General features: G+C 37.7%; 1 protein-coding gene across 7 annotated transcripts in view; it reads right to left on the bottom strand.

Moving 5' to 3' along the window:
- Nucleotides 1-313: 313 nt before the first annotated feature.
- Nucleotides 314-18,317, bottom strand: part of LOC118616759 (lysine-specific demethylase 6A-like) — a 191,034-nt gene continuing 173,030 nt past the window's right edge. Inside the window, exon 25 of one of the 7 annotated variants that reach the window (XM_036242190.1) lies at nucleotides 314-366. In XM_036242190.1, the coding sequence (XP_036098083.1) occupies nucleotides 329-366 (38 nt within the window). In that variant the 3' untranslated portion in view covers nucleotides 314-328. Of the gene's footprint in view, nucleotides 367-15,422; nucleotides 15,459-16,811; nucleotides 17,111-18,317 lie in introns of those variants that run through there. The other 6 variants (XM_036242188.1, XM_036242186.1, XM_036242187.1 and 3 more) reach the window with 6 other exon arrangements.

Raw genomic sequence — 18,317 nt, 5'->3', positions numbered from 1 at the left:
CTTTAGCTGTGAGAAACTCCCTTGGGGTTAAAATCCCAAGACAGCTCCATAAGGCAGAGGGCCAGGACAGAGCACTAAATTACCTACAGACACTCACCTTGGGCTCCAGCAGAGAAAGGGCAGACTGGACTGGAACTGTGCAAGGACACTCAGGATTTGGAGGGCCCTCAAGTCTTTGCTGAGTCATGGCCACACAGGATGGTGACCATCTTGCTTGGGGAACCTCTTCCTGGAGCTCTGGGGAGAAGCAGCAATCCTCTTCCTCAAAGATTTAATCTCACCCAGCCGGGTCAGAAAAATACAAACTGAGGCTCATCAACAATCTGCATCAGCCCCAGCCTCTGGGAATCCTCTTACGCTGGACAACTGAGAAAAAATTTTATTTAGTTGAGGGCTACAACCAAAGGCTCATCAAGTAACTGAGACTAATAGCCTCCAAGCAAAAAGCTAGAGGATAACTGAAACTTTACTGGGCTTGCAAATCTACCCAGTAAAGTAAGACTTCACAGTAATGTTTAATGTGGGTCCTTCTCACACTCATCCAAACCCAGCTGAGGGAACCACAAACAGTGGAACTCCAACAACCACAGGGAAAATATGGCAGGCTCCAAAACCCATTGAAATAGCCTAAGTGGTGAAACAAAGAAACAAATTCCAAATGAGAGTACTTTATTGAAGATGAGATAAATAAAATGCAGTTAAGCAAGTCATCAGAGGCAGAGGTCAGAGCAATGATCTTGAGGAAGCTCAACAGCGTAAGTAAGAAGCTCAATACAATGGGTAAAGATATAGAAACACTGAAAACCACTCAAGTGGAAATGAAGATGAACATAACAGAAATAAAAAACACACTGGAACAAATAACCAGCAGAGTAGAAAGAGCTGAGGACCAGATCAATGAATTAGAAGACTGAGAAAAAAATAATAAACCAATGAAAAAACCAAAACGAAATAACAATGAAAACACAGGAAGACAGTATAAGAGAACTGTGAAAAACTAAAAACATAACAACATTCATATAGGGTAAGAGACTATATTTGAAGAAATAGTGACAGAAAACTTCCCTAACTTAGTGAAGGAAGAAGGCATTCAGTACAAGAATCACAGAGAGCCCCAAGTAAGAAGAACCCAAACAGGCCCACAGCAAGACACATAGTAATTCAAGTGCCAAAATTTAAAGACAAAGACAGAATCCTAAAAGCAGCAAGAGATAAGCAAAAGGTTACCTACAAAGGAACCATAAAAAGGCTCTCAGCTGACTTCCAAACAGAAACACTACAGGCCAGAAGGGAATGGCATGAGGTAATCAAGGTCATGAAAAACAAGGATCTGAACACAAGACTACTCTACCCAGCAAGGCTATCATTCAAAATAGAAGGTCATATAAAGAGCTTCCCAGGCAATAAGAGGCTAAGGGAATATATTAAAACCAAACCAATCTATAAGATAAGTTAAACAAACAAACAAACAAACAAACAAACAAAAAAACCCTCCTGTAATTAGTAGAGAAATAGAAAGAAAAATATAACTACACTAAACAAAAATGGCAATAAATAAGTTCATATCAACAATCAACTTAAACGTAAATAGAATGAATGCTCTGATGAAAAGACACAGAGTAGAGTAGCTGATTGGATAAGAAAGCATGACTCATATATATGATGTTTATAAGAGACCCACTTCATAACAAAAGACTCCCAAAGGTTGAAAGTGAAGGGATGGAAAAAAGTCTTCCAAGCATACTGAAAGAAAAAAAAAAAAAGCTGGGGTAGCAATACTCATATCTGATCAAATAGATTTGAAAATAAGGACCATAACTAGAGACAAAGAAGGCCACTACATTATATTGAAAGAATCTATCCAACAGGAAAATATAACCTTGATAAACATATATGCACCCAATATAGGAGCACCAAAATATATTAAAAATCTTCTGGAAGACTTCAAAGGAGAAATCGGTAGCAATACAATCATAGCAGGGGACTTCAACACCCTGCTGGCATCACTGGATAGATCCTCTAGACAAAAAATTAGCAAGGAAACAGAAACTCTAAATGAAGCACTAGACCAAATGGATTTAATAGATATCTATAGAGAATTACACCCCCAAACTACAGAATTCAAATTCTCCTCAAGTGCACATGGGACATTCTCAAAGATAGACCACAGGTTAGGACACAAACTAAGTCTCTACAAATTTAAGCAGATAGAAATAATATCAAGCATCTCCTCAGATCACAACAGCATGAAACTAGAAATCAACTGACACAAGAACATGAAAGACATCTGAACACATGAAGGCTGAACAGCATGTTATTAAACAACGAATGGGTTACCGAGGAGATCAAGGAAGAAATTAGAAACTCCCTGGAAACCAGTGGAAATGAACCCACAAAAACGCAAAATGTATAAAATGCAGTGAAAGCAGATCTGAGAGGGAAGTTCATAGCACGACAGGCCTACCTCAAGAAGCAAGAAAAATCTCTAGTAGACTATGTAACCTCACAACTTAAAGAACTAGAAAGCAAACAAAAAGAAAACCCCAGAGCAAATAGAAAGAAGGAAAGAGTAAAGATTAGAGCAGAAATAAATGACATAGAGACAAAAAAACAAGCAAACAAACAATTCAATAAATCAATGAAACACAGAGCTGGTTTTTCAAAAAGATAAACAAGATTGATGGACCCTTAGCCAGATTCACCAAGAAACAAAGAGAGAGAACCCAAATACACAAAATCAGAATCGAAAGAGGAGAAGGAACAACTGACACCACAGAAATACAAAAGATCGTTAACAACTACTATGGACAATTATATGGCAAGAAATTCCACAATCTAAGTGAAATAGACTAATTTCTAGAAACACAGTCTCCCAAAACAGGACCGGGAAGAGACAGAAAACTTGAACAGACCAAAACAACCAAGAAAATTGAAGATGTAATCAAGCATCTCCCAGCAAACAAAAGCGCAGGCCCAGATGGCTACATGGGGGAGTTTTACCGAACATTTAAAAAAGAACTAACAACCATTCTCCTCAAACTATTTCAAGAAATTCAAGAGAAAGGAAGACTTTCAGAATAATTCTCATACGAAAACCACAAAAAGACACTACAAAGAAAGAAAACTATAGGCCAATATCCCTGATGAACATACACACCAAAATTCTGAACAAAATACTAGCAAATCAAATCCAGCAATACATCAAAAAAATTATTCACCATGTCCAAGTGCAATTCATCCCAGGGATTCAAGGCTGGTACAATATTCGCAAATCAATAAATGTGATACACCACATAAATGAAATGAAGAATAAACACCACATGGTCATATCAATAGATTCCAAAAAAGCCTTAGACAAAATCCAGCTTCCATTTCTGATAAAAATTCTCAGCAATGTGAAAATAGAGGGATCATATCTCGACACAATAAAGGCCATATAAGAAAGATCTACAGCAACATCATAATCAATGGGCAAAAATTAAAAGCATTTCCCTTAAGAACAGGAAGAAGACAAGGATGCTCACTTTCCATTTGACCCAGTAATCCCACTTCTAGGAATATACCCTAACAAGACTGAAACACCAATCAGAAAGAATATATGTACCCCCATGTTCATAGCAGCACTATTTACAATAGCTAAGATCTGGAAACAGCCCAAGCGTCCATCAGTAGATAAATAGATTAAAAAGCTGTGGTACTTGGAGTACTACACAGCTGTAAGAAAGAAAGATCTCTTATCCTTTGAGATGACATGGAGGGACCTGGAAAGTGTTACCCTAAGCAAAACAAGCCAAGTAGAGAAAGACAAATATCACATGATCTCACTTATTTGTGGAATATAACGAACACAACAGTCTGCGGAACAGGGTAGTCCCAGACGTGGAAGTGTGGTACAGACGGACAGTCCCCTGAAGAGGGGGTTAGATAAACCACAGAACTCATATGCATGTATGTATGAACAGTGGACATGGACAACAAAGGTGAGGAAAGGGCGGGAGAGAGGGGGAGGGGAGAATCAATGGGTGAAAAAGGGAAAACATCTGTAACAAAAATAAATTAATTAAAAAAAATTTACTAGACTTAATAAATTGGCAAAGTAGCAGGATACAAAATTAACGTCAGGAAATCGATGGCATTCTTACACAAATGATGAACTCACAGAAAGAGAAACTAAGAAAACAATCCCATTTACCACTGCGGCAAAAAAACTAAGATACCCAGGAATAAACTTAACCAAAGAAATAAAGGACCTATTCGCAAAAAACTACAGGTCATTGAAAAAATAAATAGAAAAAGATATAAAACAGTGCAAGCACATACCTTGTTCATGGATTGGAAGAATTAACATCATTAAAATGTCCATACTACCCAAAGCAATCTATAGATTCAATGCAATCCCCATCAAAATAACAACATACTTCACAGAACTAAAACAAATACTTCAAAAGTTCATATGGATCAAAAAACAAAAAACAAAAAGCCTCAAATAGCCACAGCAATCTTGAAAAAGAAGAACAAAGTTGGAGGGATCACATTACCAGATTTCAGGTTATACTACAAAGCCACTGTAATCAAAACAGCCTGTTACTGGCACAAGAACAGGCATATAGACAGGTGGAACAGAAGAGAGAACCCAGAAATGGACCCAAGGCAATATGCTCAATTAATATTTGAAAAAGGTGGCAAGAGCATACAGTGGAGTAAGGACAGCCTCTTTAATAAATGGTGCTGGGAAAATTGGACAGCTATTTGCAGAAAAATGAAACTAGACAATCAACTTACACCATACACAAGAATAAGCTCAAAATGGATAAAAGACTTAAATGTGACTCATGAATCCATAAAAATCCTAGAAGAAACTGTAGGCAACAAAACTTCAGACATCATATGCAGCAGAATTTTCACCTGACACAACAAACAAAGGAGAAAATGAACACATGGGACTACATCAAACTCAAAAGCTTCTGCACAGCAAAAGATACAATCATCAAAATGGAAAGGCAACCCACTGTATGGAAGAGCATAGCTGCCAATGATAGATCAGATAAGAGGCTATTTCCAAAATATATAGAGTGATCATACAACTCAACAAAAGAAGACAAAGAACCCAATTAAAAAATGGGCAGAGGAACTAAATAGACACCTCTCCAAAAAGGACATACAAATGGCCAAGAGACATATGAAGAAATGCTCAGCATCACTGACCATCAGAGAGATGCAAATTAAAACAACAATGAGGTATCACCTCACACCTGTCAGAATGGCCGCCATCAACAAATCATCAAACAACAAGTGTTGGAGAGGGTGTGGAGGAAAGGGGACTCTTAGTACACTGCTGGTGGAACTGCAATCACTATGGAAAACACTATGGTTTTACCTCAAAAATTAAAATTGATTTCAATTTCTGATTCAGTGATCCCACTTCTAGGAATATACCCTAAGGAGAAAGTAACACCCATCAGAAAGAATATATGTACCCCCATGTTTGTAGCAGCACTATTAACAATACCTAAGAGCTGGTAACAGCCCAAATGTCCATCAGTAGACAAATGGATAATAAAGCTGTGGTACATATACACAATGGAGTACTATGCAGGTGTAAGAAAGAAAGATCTATCTTTGGAGACAACATGAAGGGACCTGGAAAGTATTCTAAGTGGAACAAGCAAAACAGAGAAAGACAAGTATCATATGATCTCACTGATTTGTGGAATGAATGAACATAACAATATGAGGAATGTGGTAATCCCAGAGACGTGGAAGTGGGATACAGACTGACAATCCCCAGAAGAGGGTGTAGTGGGGGAGAGATAAACCACAGAACTTATATGCTTGTGTGCATGAAAAATGGACATGGATAACAAAGCTGGGGATAGGGTGGGGAGGGTGAGGGAGGGAAGAATCAGTGGGGTAAAAAGGAGAAACATCTGTAACAAAAATAAATAAATTAATGAAAATAAATAAATAAAAACTGGAGTAAAATTAAAAAAATAATAATAAGGATCAGCCGGAGTCATAAAATCTAACAACAACAACAAAAGAATTTAGCAGTTTAAGTGAGGCTCTTTTATATTTTTTCTTTTCTCCTGTATAATGTTTTATCACTGAACTATACTGGACTCATAAAAAAGGAAAAGGAAAGAAAACAAATGACCCTAAGTGTTTCAGAGAAATTAAGAGCTTGAAAATACATGAAACAAAAAAAAGAAAGAACAGAAAAGAGAGGAGAAATTTACAAATACCATATCTGAATTATGGTTCTTCAAAATCTGTGACATACCAACTGATAAAATTATAAAAAATTAGCAAGGATACAGAAGGTCTGAACAACACAATTCATAAATAGTTACATAAATTAACAAATTAAATAAACCAAAGTAACTAATTTAATGGATCTATACAGAACAGTCTCACCAACAGCAGAATACATAATTAGTTCAAGCACCCATGTAAAAATCCACAATAAAGAACACATCTTGGGACACAACAAACATCAACAAATTTAAAAGAAGTGAAATAATACACAATATGTACAAAATAGAAACCTGCACAAACATAAACATTAAGGAACACACTACTAAATAATTTGTAAGTCAGAGAGAAAAACCTCATAAGACATTTCTAAAAACACAGAATTGAATGAAAGTTAAAATATAACTATCAAAGTCTCTGAGACAACTAAAGAACTGAAAAGAGAATTTATTGTACTATCTATAGTAAAAAATACTTTTTTTTTATCCTCACCCAAGGACATTTTTCCATTTTTTGTTCAGATAGAGTGGGAGGGAGAAGAGGAAGAGAGAGAAACATCGATGTGAAGGGACACACCTAGTGGCTGCCACTCTCACGACCAACCAGGGCCGGAGACAAACTGCAACTGAGGTACGTGCCCTTAGCGGGAACCAAACCCGGGTCTCTCCGGACCGCAGGCCGACGCCCCAACCGCTGAGCCAAACCAGCCAGGGCTAAAAAATACTTTTAAATCAAATTTCCTACATTAACAAATAAAAAACAAAAGTAAACAGTTAAATAAACTCAAAGCAAATAAATGTTACAATATAAAAATTAAAGAAATAAAACTGCCAGGGGCAAAACAATGGGAGAAATCAATGATACAAAATTGTGACTCGTGCATTTATTTATTTTTAATGTTTTTTATTAATTTATTTTTGTTACAGATGTTTCTCCTTTTCCCCCCATTGACACTCCCAATGATCCACTCCCTGCCCTGTCCCCAGCATTTTCCATGTCCTTGTTTACACATACATGCATGTAAGTTCTCTGATTTATCTCCCCCCCCCCCCCACCCTTCTGAGGTTTGTCAGTCTGAACCCTACTTCTATGTCTCTGGGTCTATTTTGTTCATTGGTTTGTTTTGTTCATTATATTCCACAAATAAGTGAGATCATGTGACATTTGTCTTTCTCTGATTGGCTTGTTTTGCTTAGGATAATACTCTCCATGTCCCTCCATGTCATCTTAAAGGGAAAGATCTCTTACCCTTTGCATAGTATTCCATTGTGTGTATGTACCACTGCTTATATCAGAATCCCTTTTATTTTTTTATCTTTATTGTTGAATGTATTACAGATGTTCCTCATTTTCCCCCACTTGACCCCCTCCTCCCCACTCCCATCCCCCTCCTGCCTTCCCCCACACTGTCTTCTGTGTCCATTGGTTATGCATATGTTTTTTGGTTTATTTCTTCCCACCCCCCAAATCCCCTTCCCTTTGAGGTTTGTCAGTCTAGCAACCAATTTAATTCCTTAATTCCTTCACCTTTTTCACCCATTCCTCCAACTCCCCTCCCATCTCGCAACCAACAAAATGTTCTCAATATCCATGAGAATGTTTCTGTTCTTCTTGCTCATTTTGTTTGTAGATTCAATTGTCGACAGGTATGTATCCACTGTCACAAAATTGTGATTCTTAATTTTTAAAAAAAGGTGTGTGGGAGGGATGTTTACAAAAATCATAAAACACCAATCAGGATAAAACACCAATCATAAAACACCAATCAGTATACTATAAGGACTTTCCCAATGGTGATGGAATAGGTAGATCTTGCACCCAACTCCTCCCAGGATCAAACTGAAAACGTAACTAAATTAAAGAACAATTAGCCCTGGCTGGTTTGGCTCAGAGGTTAGAGCGTCGGCCTGTGGTCCAGAGAGACCCAGGTTCAGTTCCTGGTAAGGGCATGTACCTTAGTTGCAGTTTGTCCCAAGCCCTGGTTGGGTCGTGTGGGAGGCAGCCACTCGATGTGCCCCTTTCACGTCAATATTTCTTTCTTTCTCTCTCTCTCTCTCTCTCCCTTCCTCCCCCCCTCCCTCCCACTCTATCGGAACAAAAAAATGGGAAAATGTCCTCAGGTGAGGATAAAAACAAAAAAGAAGTACAATTACCCTGAGTAACTATATAAAGACTGCATAAAAACGTGCTATAAACAAAGATTTACAGAAGCAGCTACACTGAGACTGGTAGAAAGGAGGGATATGTAAAAACGTCTGGCCCCACTCCCAGTGTGAAGACTGGGGACAGTGGCTAGAATATCTGTACTAAGTAATTCTCTGTTGCCACAGTCACCATGATTCTCAGGCAGAGCAATGCCCTCTAAGCAGCATCAGCCTGGTGGAAAAGCCTTCCTTAGGGGGTCTCTTGACCCAATCTATAAATCTTAAGCCCTGCTGAGGGGTCATCTGCATCGACTGGGATGTAGAAGTCTGGAAAGTGTCATTGACTGGCTTTGGTATGGGGACATCCCCTCACCCCTTTCCTGTGAACGTAACTGGCAGTTCCACTCTCAAATTTTGGTATCCAGAGGCCTTCACCCACTTTACTACTAAGGGCTCCACCCTCCTAGGTCAAGAAATAATCTAAGACAGATTCAACTGTGTGACTTTGGGGCAGGAACCACTCCCACCTTCCCTAAAGCCTGACCAACAGCTCCCATCACTAGAGATCCACTAGTACCACACTCCCCATTCCACCAGAGGCTATTTCAGTGACTGAGCCTAACAGGCAGCCAGCAGGTAGAGGTGGATCCTGGGATGTCTGCTGACCCCAGTCCCAGTGCTGGTAAAAGCTATCCTTGGAACACAGCTTCATCCTTTCTGTGTGCAGCCAAGCCCAGCAGAGGAATCCACAATCTGTGGATTACTTGTAGCTTCAAACAGGTTACCAAGGGCCAGGTAGAGATTGTGTCTGACACCAGCGTGCACCCGAGTTCCTCCTGAGAGGCCCAGAACAGACACACCCCAGCTTCAGACAACATTGTCAGAATACAAAAACTTCACAAACAGCCCATCCAAAAGGAGATCACAGCAGGTACTAAACTTAGCTGAGACAAATTCAGCTCTTTTTTTTTTTTTTTCCCAGAGAGGAAGGCAGAGAGAAACATGGACGTAAGAGAAAACCTTTGATCCAGTACCTCATGCATGCCCTGTACTGAGGATAGAACCCACAACCCAGGCATGAGTCTCCACCAGGAATCTAACTGGGACCTCTCAGTCCATGAAACATCACTCAATTCACTGAGCCACACCAGCTAGGCTTCCACTTTTTCCCCCATTCTTTTCTATATCCTCTTCTTTCCTTTTCATTTTTGTTTATATTTTTATTTCTTTATTTTGGTGAGCATCTGCATAGTAGCTCACATGCCATGGTAAGGGTGGAGACTCACAATGAGGCTCAATCCCATGCGAATCAATCCCACGCATGAACAGTCCATCAGCCATCAAGACTCAAGCACAACAGGAAGGCCTACATATTCCACACAAGAAACATTCCTAGAGCACCCATCTCAGGAGATCAAGGAGACTGCATTAATGAACCCCACAGAAGGCCACCCCACCAAGACAGAGTCATAGCAGTCCTTTCTAAATCACAGAAACAAACACAAAGGCCCCAAATAAAAAAACAGGAGTAAACAACAGAAAAAGAGCAAAATAAAATGAAAGCAAGCAATTTAACAGAAAGTGAGTTCAAATTAATGGATATAAGAGTGCTCAAAGAACTTAGGGAGAACAACAATGGTATGAAAAGGCACATAGAAACCATAAAAAAGAACAATTCAGAAATAAACAATACCATATATGACATCCAAAATACACTGGAAAAAATGAAGAGTAGATTGGATGAAGCAAAGGACAGAATTAGCAGCTTGGAAGAGAAGGTAGGAAAAAACACCTGATCAGAGAATGAAACCAGTTTAAGGAAACTTTGAAACATCATGAAGTGCAACTACATTCACATACTAGGGGTACAAGAAAGAGAGTGAGCACGGGCTTCAGAACCTATTTGAAGAAATAATAACTGAAAATTTCCCTTACCTGGTGAGGAAAAAAGGCACACAAGTCAAAAAAGTGCAGAGTCTCCCAAACATGATGAACCCAAAAAGACCCACACCAAGACACATCATAATCAAAACAGCAAAAGTTAAAGACAAAGAATATTTTTAATTGATTTTTTAGAGACAGACAGGGAGAGGGAAAGAAAGAGAGAGAGAAACATTGATAGGCCATCTCTTGCACAACCCCTATTGAAAATCAAGCCCATAACTTGGGCATGTGCCTTGACCAGGAATCAAACTGGCAACTTGTGGTTGCCAATTGTGTGTCACTGACCAGGGCCAAAGAAAAAAATATATATATTTTTTTGTACGTGCCCCTAGTGGGAACTGAACCAGGGACTCTCTGTCCACAGGCCAACACTTCAACCGCTGAGCCAAACTGGCCAGGGCGAAAGAAAAGATCTTAAAAGCAACCAGAGAAAGCAATTAATTACCTACAAGGAAGCTCCCATAAGACAGTCAGATGCTCTCTCAACAGAAACATTTCAGGCCAGAAAACATTCAAAGCAATGAAAAGCAAGGGCCTATAACCAAGACTACTTTACCCAGCAAGGCCATCATTTAAAATTGAAGGACAAATACAGCCGGCCCTCATTTATAGTGGTTAATCAGTTCCAGACTCAACGGCAATAAATGAATCTCCTCGAAGTAGGATTCTTTCTTTATATACAGTCATCCCTCACCACTTCGCGCTTTGACGTTCTCCGCTTCACTCTATCGTGGTTTTCTCAAATACTGTTCTATATTAAAGACCTTCCCAGACAAGAATAAGCTAAAGGAGTTTGTTACCACCAAATCAGTATTATAAGAAATGTTAAAGGGCTGGCTGAAGAGGCAGAAGAAGTAAAACAAAGCAAAACAAAACAAAACAGAGGAACAGAGTTAAAATAACAACATGGGTAAAATAAGTGCCTATCAAAAACCATTTTAAATGTAAATAGGTTAAATGCTTCAATCAAAAAACACTGGGTAACTAAATAGTTAAGAAAGAAAGACCCGCCCTGGCCAGTTTGGCTCAGTGGTTAGAGCGTCAGCCTGCGGTCTGGAGAGACCCGGGTTCGGTTCCCGCTAAGGGGCACGTACTTTGGTTGCAGTTTGTCCCCGGCCCTGGTTGGTCGTGCGGGTGGCAGCCACTCGATGTGTCCCTTCACGTCGATGTTTCTCTCTCTCTCTCCCTTCCTCTCTCTCCCTCCCACTCTATCTGTACAAAAAATGGAAAAATATCCTCGGGTGAGGATTAAAAAAAAAAAAGACCCATATATATGCATCTATAAAAGATCCACCTCAGGATGAAAGATACATATAGACAAAAAATAAATGGATGGAAAATATATTCCATGATATCGCAATTTTAAAAAGCTGGGGTAGCAAATGCTTATATCTGACAAAACGGATTTTAAAATAAAGCTATAGTAAGAAACAAAAGAACACTACATAATGATAAAAAGCTAAATCCAACAGGAGGCTATAACCCTTATAAATATTTATGCACCCAACATAGGGACACCTAAATATTTAACACCAATCTTGATGGACATAAAGAGAGAGACTGACTAACACAATCATCGTAGGTTTTTTTAAAACAACTTATTGACATCAATGGACAGAATCTTCCAGGCGTAAAATCAACAAGAAAACAGTGGCCTTAAATTACACACTAGATCAGATGGATTTAACTGATATTTTCAAAGCATTTCATTCCAAAGCAACAGAACATACATTCTTTTCAAGTGTACATGGAGCATTTTCTTTCTAGGACACAAAACAAGTTCCAATAAATCAAAGATCAAAATCACATCAAGCATTTTCTCTGATTATATTAAAATAAAACTAGAAATCAACTACAAGAAAAAAAATACACATAAAGTCATTAAGGCTAAATAACATGTTATTAAATAATAAATGGGTTAACAATGAGATCAAGGTAGAAATAAAAAGTTATCTTGAGCAAATAAAAATGAGAACACAACAACCTAAAATCTATTGGACACAGCAAAAGCAGTCCTAGGAGTGAGATTCATAGCATAAGTCTACCTCAAGAAACAAACAAACAAAAAACTCAAATAAACAATCTAACTTTACACTTAAACTAGAAAACAACAAACAAAGCCCAAACTGAATAAAAGAAATAAAAAATAATGATTAGAGCAGAAATAAGTGGAATAGAGTCTAAAAATATGCAATAGATTGACAAAACCAAGAGCAGCTTCTTTGAAAAGAGGAGCAAGAGTGACAAACCTTTGAAATCAGACTCATTAAGAGAAGACCAAAATAAATAAAATCAGAAATAAAAGAGGAAAACTGACACCAAAGAAAATACAAAGGACTGTAAGAAAATATTACAAACAACTATATGCCAACAAAGTTGACAATATGGAAGAAATAGACAAATTCCTAGAAACATGCAATCTTGCAAAATTAAGTCAGGAAGAATCAGAGAATCTAAACATAGATTATAATTAGTGAAAAAAAAAAATCCCAGCAAATAAAAGTCCTGAACCAGAGGGTTTTACAGTTAAATTTAACCAAACATTTGAAAGAGACCTAACAACTATAATTCTTAAACTATTCCAAAAATTTCAACAGGAGGGAAAATTCCGAAGCTCTTTCAACCTCCCAGAATTATCCTAATTCCAAAATCAGATAAAGACACTATAAAAGAACAAATTATAGGTCAATACTCCTGATGAACACAGATGTTAACATCCTCAACAAAATATTAGCTAACTAGATTTAGGAATTACATTAAAAAGATCGTATACCATGATCAAATGAAATGTATTCACGTGATGCAAGGTTGTTACATATTCACAAATTAATAAATGTGACCAAAAATACGAAAGATAAAAATCATGTTATCATATAATAGATGCAGAAAAAGCATCTGACAAAATCCAGCAGCCATTTTTGATAGAACATGGTATTGTACTTCAACACAATAAAGGCCGTATATGACAAACCCACAGCCAGCATCCCACTAAGTGGGTAAATATTACAAGCGTCTGTTTCTCTTAAGAACAAAAACAAGACAGGGATGCCAATTTCACCATCTTTATACAACGTAATACTGAAAGTCTTAGCCACAGCAATCAGAGAAGAAGAATAAATAAAAGGCATCCAAATTAAAAAAGAGTAAGTTAAACTGTCATTATTTGCAGATGACATGATATTGTACATAGAAAACTCTAAAGACTCCACCAAAAAACTTCTAGGCGGCATTTCTATACATCAATAATGAACTATCATTAAGAAAAGAAGCCCCTTTTACTGTTGCAACAGAAATTAAGGTACCTAGGAATAAATTTAACCAAGGATGAAGAGGCCTGTACTCAGAAAACTATAGGACATTAACATCATTAAAATGTCAATAGTACCCAAAGCAATCTATATAGTCTATGCAATTTCTACTAAAATACCAATGTGGTATTTCACTGATCTAGAACAGATATTCCTAAAATATATATGAAAGCAAAAAAGACGCTGTATAGCCTCAGCAATCTTGGGGAAGAACAATAAAGTAGGAGGGGGTCACAATACATCTAGCAAGGGGTTTATTTCCAAAATATATGAAGAATGTACACAATTCAATACCCGAAAGAATTAAAATACAGGCAAAGAACCTGAATAGGCACTTCTGCAAAGAGGACATACAGATGAACATACAGAGGACATACAGTAAGACATATGAAAAAATGTTCCACATCACTAATCACCAGAGAGATGCAAATTAAAATTATAATATCACATGCTGCCCTGGCCAGTTTGGCTCAGTGGTTGGAACACTGGCCTGTGGACCAGAGAGTCCGGGTTTGGTGTTTGGTTCCCGCTAGGGGCACATGCCACAAAAAAAAAAAAAAATCACACGCTAAAATGACTGCCATAAATAAGTCAACAAACAACCATTGGTGAGGATGTAGAGAAAAGCAAACCCTCATGCACTGTTGGTGAGAATGCAAACTGGTGCAGCCACTATGAAAAACAACATGGAGTTTCTTCAAAAAATTTAAAACTGGAATTGTCTTTTGAACCACCGATCTCAATTCTGGGAATATATTCTAAGAATCCTGAAACACCAATCAGAAACAATATATGTACCCCTATGTTCACAGAATCAATGTTAAAATAGCCAAGATCCAGAAACACTCAAGTGCCCATCAGTAGATGAGTGAATAAAAAAACGATGGTACATTCACACAATGGAATACTATGCAGCATAAAAAAAGGAAATTTAAGCCCTGGCTGGTTTGGCTCAATGGTTATAGCATCGGCCTGAGGTCCAGGGAGACCCGGGTTCGGTTCCCGATAAGGGCACGTACCTTGGATGCAGTTTGTCCCCAGTCCTGGTTGGGTCGTGCGGGTAGCAACCACTCGATGTGTCCCTTTCATGTCAATATTTCTCTCTCTCTCTCCCCCTCCATTCTACCTGAACAAAAAAGGGAAGAAATGTCCTTGGGTGAGGATTAAAAAAAAAAGGAAATTTTAGCCCAGTGGGTATGGTTCAGTGGATTGAGTATCATCCATGGACTGAGAGATCCCGTTTGATTTCTGATCAGGGCACATGCCTGGGTTTTGGGCTCTGTCCCCTGTAGGGAGTGTGCAGGAGGCAGCCAATGGATGTTTCTCTCTCAAGTCGATGTTTCTATCTCTCCCTTCTTCTCTAAGAAATAAATAAAAACATTTTTTTAAAAAGGGAAATTTTACCTTTTTGGACAGCATTGGTGAACCTGGAGATTAATTATGCTAAGTAAATTAAACCAGTTAGAGAAAAGCAAATATACCACATGATCTCACTTATATGTAGAAATATAATAAAAATCAACTGATGAACAAAATATAAATAGGCATGGATGCATGGAACAGACAGATCTCAGAGGGGACAGCAAAGAGGGGTTCTAGATAAAGAAAAGTGAAGAGATTTGCCAAAGAATATATGTACATAGTCCATGTACACAGACAACAGGGTGGTGACGGCCAGAGGGAAGAAGGGGCAGAGGCTAGGTGGAGGAGGGCTAAGGCAGGTAGGGTCGCTGGGGGACTATAATAGTGTTAATTTAAAACATGTACCTCATTGTCCTGCCAGAGGGGCTCAGTTGGTTGGAGCATCATCCTGTACACCAAAAGGTTGCTGATTATATTCCAAGTCAGAGAATATATCTGGGTTGCAGGTCTGAATCCTGGTCAGGGTTCATGTGGGAGGTGACCAATTGATATTTCTCTCACATCGGTATTTCTCTTCTCTCTCTTCCTCCCTCTCTCGAGAAACATGAAGGTTTTACTTTTCAACTTATGACTTTGAAAAAGTAACTTGGGTTTTATTTGAAAATGCAGAAGCCTCAATTTTTCTTGGTAAATAACAGACTAACTTAATTGCAACTTAAACCAGACTGAAAGATGTACTTTAAAAATGAACACACCTCTGAATGAACATACTACTTTACAGTAGGCACCTCAAAAACTATCAGACATGTGAAAATTTAAAAGTTTTATGTTTATACAATTATATATTGATATTTTGTTATATATGTATCTATATATGCATATATAAAATATATGTAATCAGATTTGAAAATGAACAAAAACTGGGTCTTTACAGAAGTCTCTCTAAAATTCAAAGAGTGTAAAACACTTTAAACATGAAACAATTTTAATAGACGTTTCTATACAATGCTAAGTAGTTTTATTTACACATAGAAAATGTAAAAGGAGTAGTGTGTTAAATGACAAAACTCCTTAATATATAATGACAGGTAAATCTCAAAAAAATAAAAATAAAATAAAATAAACAACATTCCATTCACAAGTATTTTCAAGCAATAAATATGTATTCATAAATAGTGTGAATCTGTATCAAGACTGAAAACAAAAATCACAAATCTGAAGTTTATTCCTTACTCTATGTGCAATCCATTACCTTTGTGTCTTGACTATTATGCTATTAAATTAAAAAAATTTTATTTTGAACCCAAAATATAATTACTGTGACTTCTAATCAATACACACAAACATGAAGCAGTAAAAATATTTTCTCATCTAATTTTTCACGTAAAAAAAAAGTTGATCAAAGATATAAATTTATGCCCTGGCCAGTTTTGCTCAGTGATTAGAACACAGGCCTGCGGACTGAAGGGCTGAGGGTTTGATTCTGGTCAAGGCCGTGTACTTTGGTTGTGGTTCGGACCCTAGCCCTGGGTGGGGTTGAACGGGAAGCAGCTGGTCAATGTGTCTCTCTTACATTGATGCTTCTGTCTGTCACTCATTCCCTCTTTCCTTTCCATTCTATCTAAAAATCAATGGAAAAATATCCTCAGTAAAGGATTAACAACAACAAAATATTATAGATTTGTTATTTTAATTGAACAAATGACCGGCTAGAACAGTCTACCGCCCCCCGTAGGAATGTTCTTAAAAGGGTAAAATATAGCTAAAAATAAATTTTTCAATCTAGAAATAAAGAAACATAAAATGAGTCAAGTCACTAGTATGTTGAAAATCACCATTTTTGTCACATATCATGAAATGTGTTTATTATTAAGTACAAATGGATATGCTTTGTGAGAATCTTGGAGTAGAGGCAGTACTCTCATATGTCAAACTGAATGACACTCTGTTCTTGAAAGGTTGCATAGGAATAGCTTTTAGTCAGCAGACTTATGAAACAGCTACAAAACCAGTGGTGCAAAACTTCCCAGAAGAGCAGAAAAGGCATCATTTAACATTCATGGGGCAATATCAAGAGGAGGAGGATGATAACGAAGGAACCTAAAATTAAAAATAAGGATGTTAATTGTTTTGGTATATTAATTCTTACCAATATTCTCTAGCTAATGGCTATAAACAATATACCACCTACTTGTAAAGTGAATTAGAAACAAACACTTAATGTCTAAAGTTTAGCAGCCTGTTAGGTGATATGTTCCTACTATATCCATTGTGACCAGTTTCTTAAGTGTTCCAAATCACTAATCCCATTTTCTGTACTTCATTCTTTAATCAAAAATCTTAAACATTATTAAATTCACAAGTTTTTTTAGATGCTAAAAGAGAGTGTTGTCAAAAAATAATTTAAAATTTTAATTAAAATCCCACTAGTGCCTTGGCTGGTTTTGCTCAGTGGTTAGAGTGTCGGCTCATGGACAAGAGTTATGGGTTCGATTCTGATCAAAGGCATGTACCTTGGTTGCAGTTCATCCAAGGCCCTGGTCAGGGTCATGTGGGAGGTAATCAGTTGATGTGTTTCTCACATCGATGTGTCTCTCTCTCTTCTCCCTTTTTCCCCTCTATATGAAGATAAACAGAAAAATATCCTCAAGTGAGGATTAAAAAAAAAAACCTCTCACTAGTGAGTGACTGGCATATATATTTCACGTGTATGTCATAAATATTTTCTTTATCAAGCAATCCTGAGAGTCACCTAATTAAAAACACCAGAAACTTAATGGTAAAATTTACAATCAAAGGCACTGGGACTGGATCAATATCAACTCAGGACTAACTACAGGATTTGCATTCATAAAGCCAAGAACCTCAGTTCTTGAACTTAATTTGTTCTGGAAGGCTGTACAAGAAGCGATTTGTTCAAAAATGGAATCATTTTCCCACTATAAATAATGTAAATTGAATTAATTCATTCCAGACCCCTAAATGATTCTGTTTTTTTTTTTTTTTTATCCTCACCCGAGGACATTTTTCCATATTTTTTTTTTTTTTTTTTTTTAGATAGAGCGGGAGGGAGAGAGAGGAACAGAGAGAGAGAGAGAAACATCGACGTGAAGGGACACATCGAGTGGCTGCCACCCGCACGACCAACCAGGGCCGGGGACAAACTGCAACCGAAGTACGCGCCCTTAGCGGGAACCGAACCCGGGTCTCTCAGGACCACAGGCCGACGCTCTAACCGCTGAGCCAAACCGGCCAGGGCTAAATGATTCTGTTTTAAATTCTCTTATATATAATAAATGTCTAATGT

This window comes from Molossus molossus, unplaced genomic scaffold (genome assembly GCF_014108415.1).
Source record: "Molossus molossus isolate mMolMol1 unplaced genomic scaffold, mMolMol1.p scaffold_m16_p_40, whole genome shotgun sequence".
Taxonomy (NCBI): domain Eukaryota; kingdom Metazoa; phylum Chordata; class Mammalia; order Chiroptera; family Molossidae; genus Molossus; species Molossus molossus.
This window is presented reverse-complemented; position numbering and strand designations above follow the sequence as displayed.